A 12,079-nucleotide genomic window follows, 5' to 3' on the forward strand; every position below is an offset into this window, starting at 1 on the left:
AAGGTTGTGAACCAGAGTAGGCCTGGCCTTGGCAGAATAGCAATGCACCAAGTATTAGCTAATACCAAGTAAGCACATTCCTGGCCTAAGAGGATGGTACAGAAACACCCAGAGTTCAAAAGTAAATGAGTAAACAAATTCTCAAGGGATTGTAGAGGAACACACTGACTCCTTGTAAGATAAGGATGGAATGACAGGATAATAGATGAGGATGTTTTGTTTGAACTATAAGAGTAGTAACTAACACCATCTAGAGTGTAATAAGAACATAAGAATGGCCCTACTGGGTCAGACCAAAGATCCATCTAGCCCAGTATCCTGTCTTCTGACAGTGACCAGTGCCACGTGCCCCAGAGGGAATGAACAGAACAGGTAATCATCAAGTGATCCATCCCCTGTCGCTCATTCCCAGCTTCTGACAAACAGAGGTTAGGGACACCATTCCAATACATGAGTTGTTTCTATCAATGTATAAAAGAAGAAGTAATAGGAGGGTCATGTTTGTTTCTGTCGAGGGGACGGCATCCTCTTATGTTGCCTGAGCTTTTACCTTGTCACAGGCATACATGTGTTAGTGTCCCTCTGGCCCAATTGGACAGAGAACTAGTACTTTACTTTCCTGAGAATAAACCTGGCTGAATGGTTTCACCACCAAGCCTGTGGTCCATGGGCGGCGTTTGACTCCTACATTTGGGGAGGCTGGGCGCGAGCGCTGGAAGATCCCTATAAGTAGGGAGGGGCACTGGATCCTCCCCAAGGCCCACTCCTGCTTGGCCTCCTCCCCCCAAGGCCCTGCCCACACTCCACCTCCACTCCATCCTGGGTGAGGCCATGGCTCAGGGGCCTTTTTGGCTGCGGGCTGGTGAGCCTCCAAAGGGACGTGCGCTGCATCCTGTTACGGATGCTTAGCCTCCCCTGTTTATGGATGCTTAGCCTCCCCTGGCCTCTTATACCCGCCACCCATGCTGTGGTCTTTATTAACAACATCGAGGTCTGCTAAATCAGCATGCTGAACTTTCTGCTAATGGAGCTAACAGTGGAGGTCCAAGAACTGCAACACTAACAAAATCTTGGAGGGAAGTTAAGACCATAAGAACGGCCATACTGGGTCAGACCCTAATAATAAAGGGTGCTAAAAGCCCCATCTATAGTAACAATAGATAATAAGACCTTTGGGGCAAGAAGGCACCTGATTGATGAAGAGGGGTGGGAGGCCCCCCAACAGTGTCCTGTGCTTGAAGGTGGGTGATGGAGTGGGAGCCATGGCACCTGCATGCCCTGGGTAGTGCTGGTACTGGCTGTCCTGGAACTATGGGACCTTATACCATTAGACAAGACTACAGAAATTACAAATAAAGAAGTTGGTTGTTGTATTACATCCTCAGTGGAAAGCTCAAATCAGAGCCATTAGTTACTTGAGGACAAGAATGGCAGAGACAGCAATTTAAATGTTAATGAAACAGTTAGATATTTTAATGCAAAAATTACCAATAGGACCAGCCATAATCCCACATCTGTGGTCTCCAGTCTTCTGGACCAAGATTGACCGTCATTTGAAATACAGTTGTGTACATCATGTGAGCGACCATGCCAAAGAGACCTAGAAAAATATAACTTTGTAAGATATATTAAAAAATAAACACATGCAAAAACCATTTCTGACACTTTATTAGAGATTATTCCTGAATATGGAGAATGTTTTGTGAAGTATTTAAAGGTCTAAAAATAGCTGAAAAAATACTTTGCATTGTAAAGAGAATGTAACACCCACCACACTGCTGGTGCTGCTCCACAAACTAGCAACTCATACATGGGAAGCCCCTTCTATCAGGGACTGAGTTGTTACGGTCACCTCTACAGCACCATGCAAACCTTCACTGTACACTGGGGAATGAGGCTGGGATATTTAAAAGGTATTTAAGGGAGTTAAAGTATACAAAACCTACTGAATTTTAGTGGCAGTGGAGTGCCTTACTCCTTTAAGCTGCTTTGAAAACCTTATATGAAATTCATCCTGAGTAGTGTAGCTCATAGTGTTAGCTTGCCTTCATTATATTCAGCTGTAATGCAAGGAACCTATAGGCCTGTATCCTGTAAGACATGAGCTTCAGCAGTTTTAGCATAAGGCTTGAGGCCTATGAAATTTGGCACAGATAAATGGCCCAATGGAAAACCCAAATATTGGGGAGCTGAAAATAGAGCGTTTAAGGGGAATTTCAGACCACAGGAACATGAGTCCAACCACAAGAGTATCAAGGCAACGAATTGGTGTACATAACAATAACAGGTACATGAGCTACATCTGCTGATACCTAAGCACAAGAGGGCAATGACAATGAATTAATGCATATGATAATAAGTTGAGATCACTGATATACTAATCTATAGGAGAAGGAGACTCCAACGTTAGTAAGGGGAGGAACTACAAATAAGGAAAAGGGGGAAAAAACCTATTGAATCTGCATCAAACATAGTGGCATCAGCATAACATATTATCAAGTTGCATCCCAGTCTATGGGCAGTAGAGAGAGAGAGAGAGAGAGAGAGAGAGAGAGAGAGAGAGAGAGAGAGAGAGATGTAGTCCTTGGGAGGTGCTAGAATGATGGCCACCAGTGATGAGAGGGAAGGTGATGGTGATGAAGAAGATGATGGTTATCATTTCAGGTCGTTCTGCAAGGGATGGTGTGAGCACAAAGTCAGTGTCCCACCTCAGCCTCACTTAACTCTTATTTTGAAGGTGTAAGCTGGAGTATAATGGACTCATATCCAGCTTCTTGTTCACTGTAATCCCCAGGTCCTTTTCTGCAGAAATGCCACTCAGCTAATCGGTCCACAGCCTGTAGCAGTGCATGGGATTCTTAGATCCTAAGTGCAGGACTCTGCACTTGTCCTTGTTGAACCTCATCAGATTTCTTTTGGTCAATCTTCCAATTTGTCTAGGTTGCTCTGGACCCTATCCCTACCCTCCAGAGTATCTACCTCTCCCCCCAGTTTAGTGTAATCCGCTAACTTGCTGAGAGTGCAATTCATCCCATCATCCAGATCATTAATGAAGATGTTGAACAAAACCAGCTCCAGGACTGACCGCTGGGGCACTCCGCTTGATACCGGCTGCCAACTAGACATCGAGCCATTGATCTCTACCCATTGATTCAGATGATCTAGCCAGCGTTCTATCCACCTTATAGTCCATTAATCAAATCCATACTTTTTTAACTTGCTGGTAAGAATACTGTAGGAGACTGTATCAAAAGCTTTGCTAAAGTCAAGGTATATCACGTCCACCACTTTCCCCATATCCACAGAGCCAGTTATCTCATCATAGAAGGCAATCAGGTTGGTCAGGCATTACTTGCCCTTGGTGAATCCATGTTGACTGTTCCTGATCACCTTCCTCTCCTCCAACCTCCCCTGATCTCCATGAGTTTTCACAGATAATGGCCAATGGCTCTGCAATCACATCAGCCAACTCCCTCAGCACCCTCAGATGCATTGCATCTGGCCCCGTGGACTTGTGCATGTCCAGCTTTTCTAAATAGTCCTTAACCTGTTCTTTCACCACTGAGGGCTGCTCACCTCCTCCCCATACTGTGCTGCCCAGTGCAGCAGTTCTGACCTTGTCTATGAAGACCGAGGCAAAAAAAAGCATTGAGTATTTCAGCTTTTTCCCCCATCATCTGTCACTAGGTTACCTCCCCCATTCAGTAAGGGTCCCACACTTCCCACCTTCTTCTTACTAACATACCTGTCGAAACCCTTCTTGTTACCCTTCTCACCCCTTGATAGCTGCAACTCCAATTGTGCTTTGGCCTTCCTGATTACATGCCTGCATGCTCAAGCAATATTTTTATACTCTTTCCTAGTCATCTGTCCACCTTTCCACTTCTTGAAAGCTTCCTTTTTGTGTTTAAGCTCATGGAAGGTTTCTTTGTTAAGCCAAGCTGGTCGCCTGCCATATTTTTCTATTCTTTCTTCACATCAGGATGGTTTGTTCCTGCACCCTCAATAAGGCTTCTTTAAAATACAGCCAACTCTCCTGGACTCCTTTCCCCCTCATATTAGCCTCCCAGGGGATCCTGCCCATCAGTTCCTTGCTTTTCTGAAGTCCAGGATCTGTATTCTGCTGCTTTCCTTTCTTGCTTTTGTCAGGATCCTGAACTTGACCATCTCATGATCACGGCTACCCAGGTTGCCACCCACTTCTATTTCTTCTACCAATTCTTCCCTGTTTGTGAGCAGCAGGTCAAGAGGAGCACAGCCCCTAGTTGGTTCCTCCAGCACTTGCACCAGGAAGTTGTCCCCAACACTCTCCAAAAACTTCCTGGATTGTCTGTGCACTGCTGTATTGCTCTCCCAGCAGATGTCAGAGTGGTTGAGAACCAGGGCCTGTGATCTGGAAACTTCTGTTAGTTGTCCGAAGAAAGCCTCATCTACCTCATCCTCCTGGTCTGGTGGTCTATAGTAGATGCCCACCACGACATCACCCTTGTTGCTCTTGCCTCTAAACTTAACCCAAAGATTCTCAACAGGCTTTTCTCCAGTTTCATACTGGAGCTCTGAGCAATCATACTGCTCTCTTACATAAAGTGCAACTCCTCTACCTTTTCTCCCCGCCTGTCCTTCCTGAACAGTTTATATCCATCCATGACAGTGCTCCAGTCATGTGAGTTATGAAACCAAGTCTCTGTTATTCCAATCACATCATAGTTCCTTGACTGTGCCAGTTCTCTGAAAACATCCACTCAATGTGCAATGGCAGTCAAAAAAGCAAACAAAATGTTGGGAATAATTAAAAATGGGATAGATAATAAGGCAGAAAATATCATATTGCCGCTATATAAATCCAGGGTACACCCACATCTTGAATACTGCATGCAGATTTGGTCACCCCATCTCAAAAAAGACATATTGGAATTGGAAAAGTTTCAGAAAATGGCAAAAAAAATATTAGGGGTATGGAACAGCTTTCATATGAGAAATTAATAAGACTGGGACTTTTCAGCTTGGAAAAGAGACCACTAAGGCTGATAGGATAGAGGTCTATAAAATTGTGACTGGTGTGGAGAAAGTAAATAAGGAAGTGTTATTTACTTCTCATAACACAAGAACTAAATTAAATTAATAGGCAGCAGGTTTAAACAAACAAAAAAGTATTTCTTCACACAATGCACAGTCAACCTGTGGAACTCTTTGCCAGAGGATGTTGCGAAGGCCAAGACTATAACAGGATTCCAAAAAGAACTAGATAACTTCATGGAAGATAGGTCCATCAATGGCTATTAGCCAGGATGGGCAGGGATGGCATCCCTAGCCTCTGTTTACCAGAAGCTGGGAATAAGTGACAGGGGATAGATCACTTGATTATTACCTTTTCTGTTCATTCCCTCTGGGGCACCTGGCATTGGCCACTGTCAGAAGAGAGGATACTGGGCTAGATGGACCTTTGGTCTGACCCAGTATGGCTGTTCTTATGTTCTTATTTAAGGAGTTACAGGTCTATACTGAAATTTATGTTTTTAAGGCAGGTTAACCAGGAGATGACATATTTCAGGAATGTTCCTTTCAGGAAGGTGGTAACAGACCCTTACTGGTCATTGTGTAATGGGCACTGTCCATTCACCCTGCACGTCCATTGGCATCCTGAGCCTCACGTTAATCAGGAGATTGCAATATCGACAAGAGAGGAAAGCCACAGGAAAATACAACCAGAAGGGGGGGATCCTGTTTCTTAATAAGGACAATGGATTGTTCTGATATACCTGGGTGTGCAAACAGACACCCTGAATCTTTCATCTAGGAGGCAAGCTGACAGCAAGTTTGTCTCATGAATGAAAGATCACAGCTATGAGACAGAAAAGTATCTAGTTAAATAAGTCTGTGCCATAGAATGCATGTTATGATTTTATTTGATATGTAACCATTTATTTCCAATACTCTTGTACTTGCTATCATTTGAATTTCTATACTTTGTTAAATAAACTTTTACTTGTTTTCACTATAAATGTATCTACCCTTAACTGTGGCATAGCTACCACTCCACAAGAATACGTTTAACAATGGTACAGCTATCACTCCACCCTTAGTTATGGCTCAGGTGCTGCTCCACCAGAACAGCCTTAACTGTGGCACAGCTGCCACTCCACCACAATATGCTTATCTAGATTGCAGCTACTGCTCCACCAGAATACCCTTAACTATGGTGCAAGTACCACTCTATGTGAATACCCCTAACCATAGCACAGCTACTCCATACGAATATCCTTAACTATGGTAAAGCTACCACTCCACCAGAATACCCTTAACTATTGTGCAGGTAATCTCCACTACTATACACTTAACTATGGTGAAGGTACAGCTCCACTAGAATACTGTTAACCGTGGCATAGATATTGATCCACAAGAAACACCCTTTACAATGGCACAGCTACTGTGGCACCAAATTATCCTTAAGCATGGTGTGAGTACTGCTCCACCATAGTATCTGTAACTAGCATACAGCTACCACTCTACCAGAATATCCTTAACTATGGGAAAGCTACCACTCCACCAGTATACACCTGACTGTGGTGCAGCTACTGATTAAGCTACTGCTGCACCAGAAAACCCTTAACCATATATTCGTACATTCTAAGATCAGAAGGGACCATTGTGATCATCTAGTCTCACCTCCTTTATAGCACAGGCCAGAGAATTTCCCTAAAACAATTCCTGAAGCTTATGCTCAAATAAATTTGTTAGTCTCTAAGGTGCCACAAGTACTCCTGTTCTTTTTGCGGATACAGACTAACACAGCTACTACTCTGAAACCTGAAGCATATCTGTTAGGAAAACATCCAATATTGATTTAAACAGTGACAGTGATGGAGAATCAACTGTGACCACTGGTAAATTGTTCCCTGAATTAATTATTTTCACCATTAAAAATGTATGCCTTATTTCCAATCTCAATTTGTCTAGCTTCTACTTCCAGCCATTGGATAGTGTTTTATCTTTCTCTGCCAGACTAAATAGCCCCTTGTTAAATATTTTTCCCCCCATGTAGGTACTTACAGACTGTAATCAAGTCACCTCTTAACTTTCTGTTTGTCTGTCACTATAAAGGCATTTTTTCCCTATACACTTAATCATTCTTAGGGCTCTTCTCTGAACCCTCTCCAAATTATCAACATCTTTCTTGGAATGTAGGCACTAGAACTGGACATAATATTCCAGCAGCATTTGCACCAGTTCCAAATACAGAGGTAAAATAAGCTCTCTACTCCTAACCATCGTATAGCTACTGCTTCACCAGAATACCCTTCAGGGTTCTGCATTCCTCTTACACTCCACCGGATTTAGAATTTTACCTCCAAAGGGAATAAATGTGTTAGTATTTGCTAGTAAATATTAGCGGTTTTTAGTCCTCTTTTTGTTGTATACTGAATTATTTTGCATATTAACTATTCTTCCAGAATCTTTAGGATATTAGCAAAGAGTAATAACAATAATAAATGGAGATATCCTATCTCCTAGAACTGGAAGGGACCTTGAAAGGTTATTGAGTCCAGCCCCCTGCCTTCACTAGCAGGACCAAGTACTGATTTTGCTCCACATCTCTAAGTGGCCCCCTTAAGGATTGAACTCACAACCCTGGGTTTAGCAGGCCAATGCTCAAACCACAGAGGTATTCCAATTCCAAGGCACAGACTATTGGTTCTCAACCTCTGAGTGACCTGTATTCAGGAAATTCATGTGATTGAGTATTGTGTTTTTCTTTATTAATGCTCATCCCTCCAAGTCTGTAGGACTATAGATGATGTGGGAAAAGACCCCTCAAACTAAAAAAAAATGTCTGCAGAAGTATGATGTAAACAAGACTTGGTGATTTATAAGGGGTGCCTATGATGTAATTATGTTCTGTGATTGATAAGAGGTACTTGTTAGTGCAGACGTTTTCTGTAATGGATGAAATAAGGATCCATTGAAAGATGATTTTTAACTGATTAAGAACTGCCAATAGTCACAGCTATCAGTAATAATGACTGGATTAGAATTCCCTTTATCTTATCCATCATGTAACTTACTGCTACTATAAAAGAAATTCCATAAGTAATTAGGTAAAATGAAAACATCAAAAACAGAACACAAAGTGAAATTACCCACAGAAAAGCAATTTCCCCTCCAAAACGGAATTTCTTTGTTTAATCCCTGATAAAAAGACAGAGGGTTTGGAAGTGGGTTGGGGAACGCAGACTGCTAGCACCCCACCAGTTACAGAGGAGAGAGACACAGAGGCCAGCTCTTTGCCTTACACCAAGGGGGGAGGGGGAGAGTAATGTATCTATTCTTTCCGTATAGTGTTGTATTAATCTTTGATTGTCAAATAAGAGGCTCAAATGCAATTATTTAATCAAAGATTATTAATCTCAGCTCATTATTAAATTAAAATATCCAATCATTTTAAAAATCCTTTGTTGCTTCTTTATGCTGAAGGTTTTGTTTGTTTGTTTTTAATTATTTTTCTGCCTCTTTTTCACATTATAAATCAGGTATCATCTCCCTGCTTTTTCTGCAGCACGCTGGAGAACTGGCAGGTTTATGATATCAGAGGGGCAGGTCTGTTGGGAGCCAAAGTGCAGCTCATGATGGATACAATATTTTCTGTCAGCTGCTGTGGCTGACACTCCACGGGCCATCAGTTGAATATAAGGCTTTCTCTGTAAGATAAAATCTGGCAAAAGAGTGCAGCTCCTGACCGAGATGTTATGTTCACACAGCTCTCAACCAGGGTTGTGGTACAAAGTCTAAACTGTCAGTTAACTAATAGCAAAAATGACCCGACATTCAACTTTTTTTTTTTTTAAATAACCCTCCCCCATTGCACTTGCTCTACTCAGGATCACCTCTGTGCCACCTTTTGTGCTGAGAGCAATTTGCTGTGACAGAGAGCTGCTGTTGACACATTTCAGCCAGAGTTCAAACGCAAAGACCTCCATTAAAAACTCCTGAGGAGAAAATCAAAGAAAAACTACACACAAAAGGGCATAAAAGTGAACCCTCTGTGAAATTTTCCACCAAATGACCACCTAATTTTAGAGAAAAGCCAGGGAGCTCAGACCCCATTTTACAATGGTACAACCCACACTATGGAGTCACTGCCAGGCACCTCCCTAGTGACTTATTCATTTACTCTGTCAGGTTTTTCCTGACAAAATATACATCATAATTCCAGTTATCCAAATTTCCTTGTTATCCGATTCCACAGGCTGTCTCTCATGTATCCCTATGTTAATCACACACCAATAACTTCTCAATTACCTCTTAGTGCCTTTTACTGCTAATCAATGGCTTTGTATTTGTGTAGCAGTTCTGAGTGGTTACCTGCTGTTACCAAGACCTAAGTCCATTTCAGCAGCAACAGCAGCTTGGCAGGACAATGTTGAAAAGAAAAAGCTCTGTGTTGAATCTAAAGCAGAAACTGTATAGTAAGAGCTAAGTCATTCAGAATTAAATTACGTCCACTGTGGTTTTAATGCAATTTTGGTGTTTTAATAAACTCAAAGTGTTATTTTTTACTCTTTAATAAAGTGCAAAGTATTAAGCAAATTTCAGCATTACTGACTTTGTCCCCCATATTTGTATATCAGTGAAGCTGAAGCTCAAAATAGCACATCTGTTTATCCAACTGCTTGGTTATCTGAACGTTTTGGATGTCCCCAGGCCACTCAGATAAACGTGAGTGTACTGTAAGAGATCCCTGCCCCAAACTGCCACAATCCAAACTAGATACAACACAACTAGGGGTGACAATAAGCAAAGAGTGTGGCAGGAGGGACAGGGAGGCTGAGGCCAGGTCTACACTACAGACCTATAGAACTGTTGTGAAAAATCTGCAGCCCTGAGCAACTGACCTAACCTTCCATGTAGATAGTTTCTAGCTACTGCCTCTCAGGGAGGTGGATTAACTATGCGGACAGGAGAAGCTCTCCGGTCGGCATAGCAGCATCTTCACTAAAGCGGTACAGCAGCCCTGTACGTGAAGACAAGCCCTGAGGGTTAAATAAAGGATCTGCAAGGGGACAGTGTATGGAATGGAGACCACAGTGGAACTCGAGATTTGTAACTCTCTAAAGTTGGTTTCTTGACAGCAGACATCCTCATACAACTGCATTCGGGGTCGCCCCACTTCTTATTGTGCTGCTCTCTGGGCGCTCCGGAGAAAGGAAGAGTAAGAGGCATTTCTTATAACTTTTAGCCCAGTGGCTAGAGCAATGTTTCTCAAATGTGGCCACCATGGCCACACATGGCCACCAGGGGCTTTTTGTGTGGCCATGACAGCCTCCTGGCGGTGATGGGGGTGCAAAATATCAGCGTTTCCCCCTCTCTCCATGTTGCTCCTGGATGCGCTATCCTGCACCACCTCTGGAGAGAGATGGCGCACAATGCTGCAGGAGCAAAGTGAGTTCTTGACCCACGTTGGGAGGAGGGGGACTGGGTGCAGGCTCCAGGAGCAGAACTTCAGGAACCTGGCCATGTGGTCCTGGGTTCCAATCAAGGGGCAGTGGGTATTGACCCCCCCCCCCCCCCCGGCTCTGGCCATGCAGCCCTGGCCTCCAGCTGCGGGGCTTCAGCCTCCAGCCCCTGGTTCCAGCTGTGTGGCAGCAGGTGTTGGCTCCCGGCTCCAATCCCGGATTCCAGCTGTGCAGTGGCAGGCGCTGGCCACAGGCGCCGATCCCCAGCCACATGACAGCGGGCTCCAAGCACAGAGCTTCAGTCGGCCTCTGGACCCCAGTTCTGGCCATGTGGTGGCGAGCGCTGGCCCCAGGCTCCGGCTGTGCAAACCAAGCCCCTGGCACTGATCCCCTGCCCCAGCTGCACGGCAGCAGGCACCAACCCACAGCTTTGTTCCCGGGCTCCAGCCACATGGTGGCAGGAGCTGGCCCCAGGTGTTGACCCATGGCCCTGGCCACGCAGCAGTGAGTGCTGGCTCCAACCTCACAGCGGTGGGTGCTGACCCCTGACTCCAGCCATACACTCATGGGCTCCAGCACCCAGCACTGTGGTGGCAGGCACTAGCCCTAGGCGTTGACCCACAGCTCTGGCTGCATGGCAGCAGGCTCCAATGCCTGGTTCCAGCGATGAAGTTCCTGTCCCCAGCTCTGGGTTCTGGCCGTGGTCACTGAGCTCTGGCTCTGGCTGCATGGCAGCAGACATCAGGCCCTGGCTCTGGCTATGAAACAGTGGGGATCATCATCCACCCCCATCGCCCCCAGCCCTGTATCCATCCCCCTCATTGCCCCGGGCCCCAGCTGCCTCCCCAGGGCCCGCATCCATCCCACCATCGCCTCTGGCTCCTGCTGCCTTCTCCCTCCCCCACCAATCCAGGGCTTAATGGGCCCTGGGACTTGCTGAGAAAAGTGATATTAACAAACATGCAAGTATCACTTTTTACAGCAGACATACTAGCTATCTGTGAAAAGTGATACTTGTATGTTTGTTAATATTTTTCAGAGCCTCCCAGGTAGCTACTAAGTGTGCTGTGATATTAACAAATATACAAATATCATTTTTCACAGCAAGCCCCAGTCTAAGCTCTGGGTGGGGGGACTGAAGAGGGAGGCAGCATTATTTTTGTTATTGAGTCTGCCAAAACACCCTACAAATATATATTACAGTGATTTGGATGTGAATCTGCACATTTAATTGTTTTTCCTAAAGTTAATTAAGTATTTTAGAGGAAAATTATCAATGAGGCCACCAGTGAGAGTTGGTGGCCTCACTGTGAGGCCACCAAAAACGTGTTGTGAGAACACCTGGGCTACATCACTCACTTGGTATATGGGACACCCAGGCTCAATTTCACCCTCTGCCTGATGTGTAAAGGCAGGGTGAATAAAAACCAAATGTTTTTTTTGTTTTTTTATTAATTAAAGATTTTTATGTAAATCAGTGTTTATTTAAATCTGATAGATTTATTTTTAAAAGAAAATGTTGTAAATAAAAATATTTAAAATTATATTTGAAATTTTGATAACACACATGAAGGCCTAAACTTACTATATCCTATTAAAATAATTTAAATTTTAAAAAGTGCTAAGCA

The 12,079-nt window shown here is 44.0% G+C and overlaps 1 protein-coding gene across 1 annotated transcript in view; it reads right to left on the bottom strand.

Annotated features, from left to right (window-relative positions):
* The window catches only part of GSG1L2 (GSG1 like 2), a 49,430-nt gene that overhangs the window by 6,360 nt on the left and 30,991 nt on the right, over window positions 1–12,079 (bottom strand). The window contains exon 4 of the mRNA XM_065416067.1: window positions 1,489–1,600. Coding sequence (XP_065272139.1) covers window positions 1,489–1,600 — 112 coding nt within the window. The remainder of the gene's footprint in view (window positions 1–1,488; window positions 1,601–12,079) is intronic.

Source organism: Emys orbicularis, chromosome 13 (assembly GCF_028017835.1).
Source record: "Emys orbicularis isolate rEmyOrb1 chromosome 13, rEmyOrb1.hap1, whole genome shotgun sequence".
Lineage (NCBI taxonomy): Eukaryota > Metazoa > Chordata > Testudines > Emydidae > Emys > Emys orbicularis.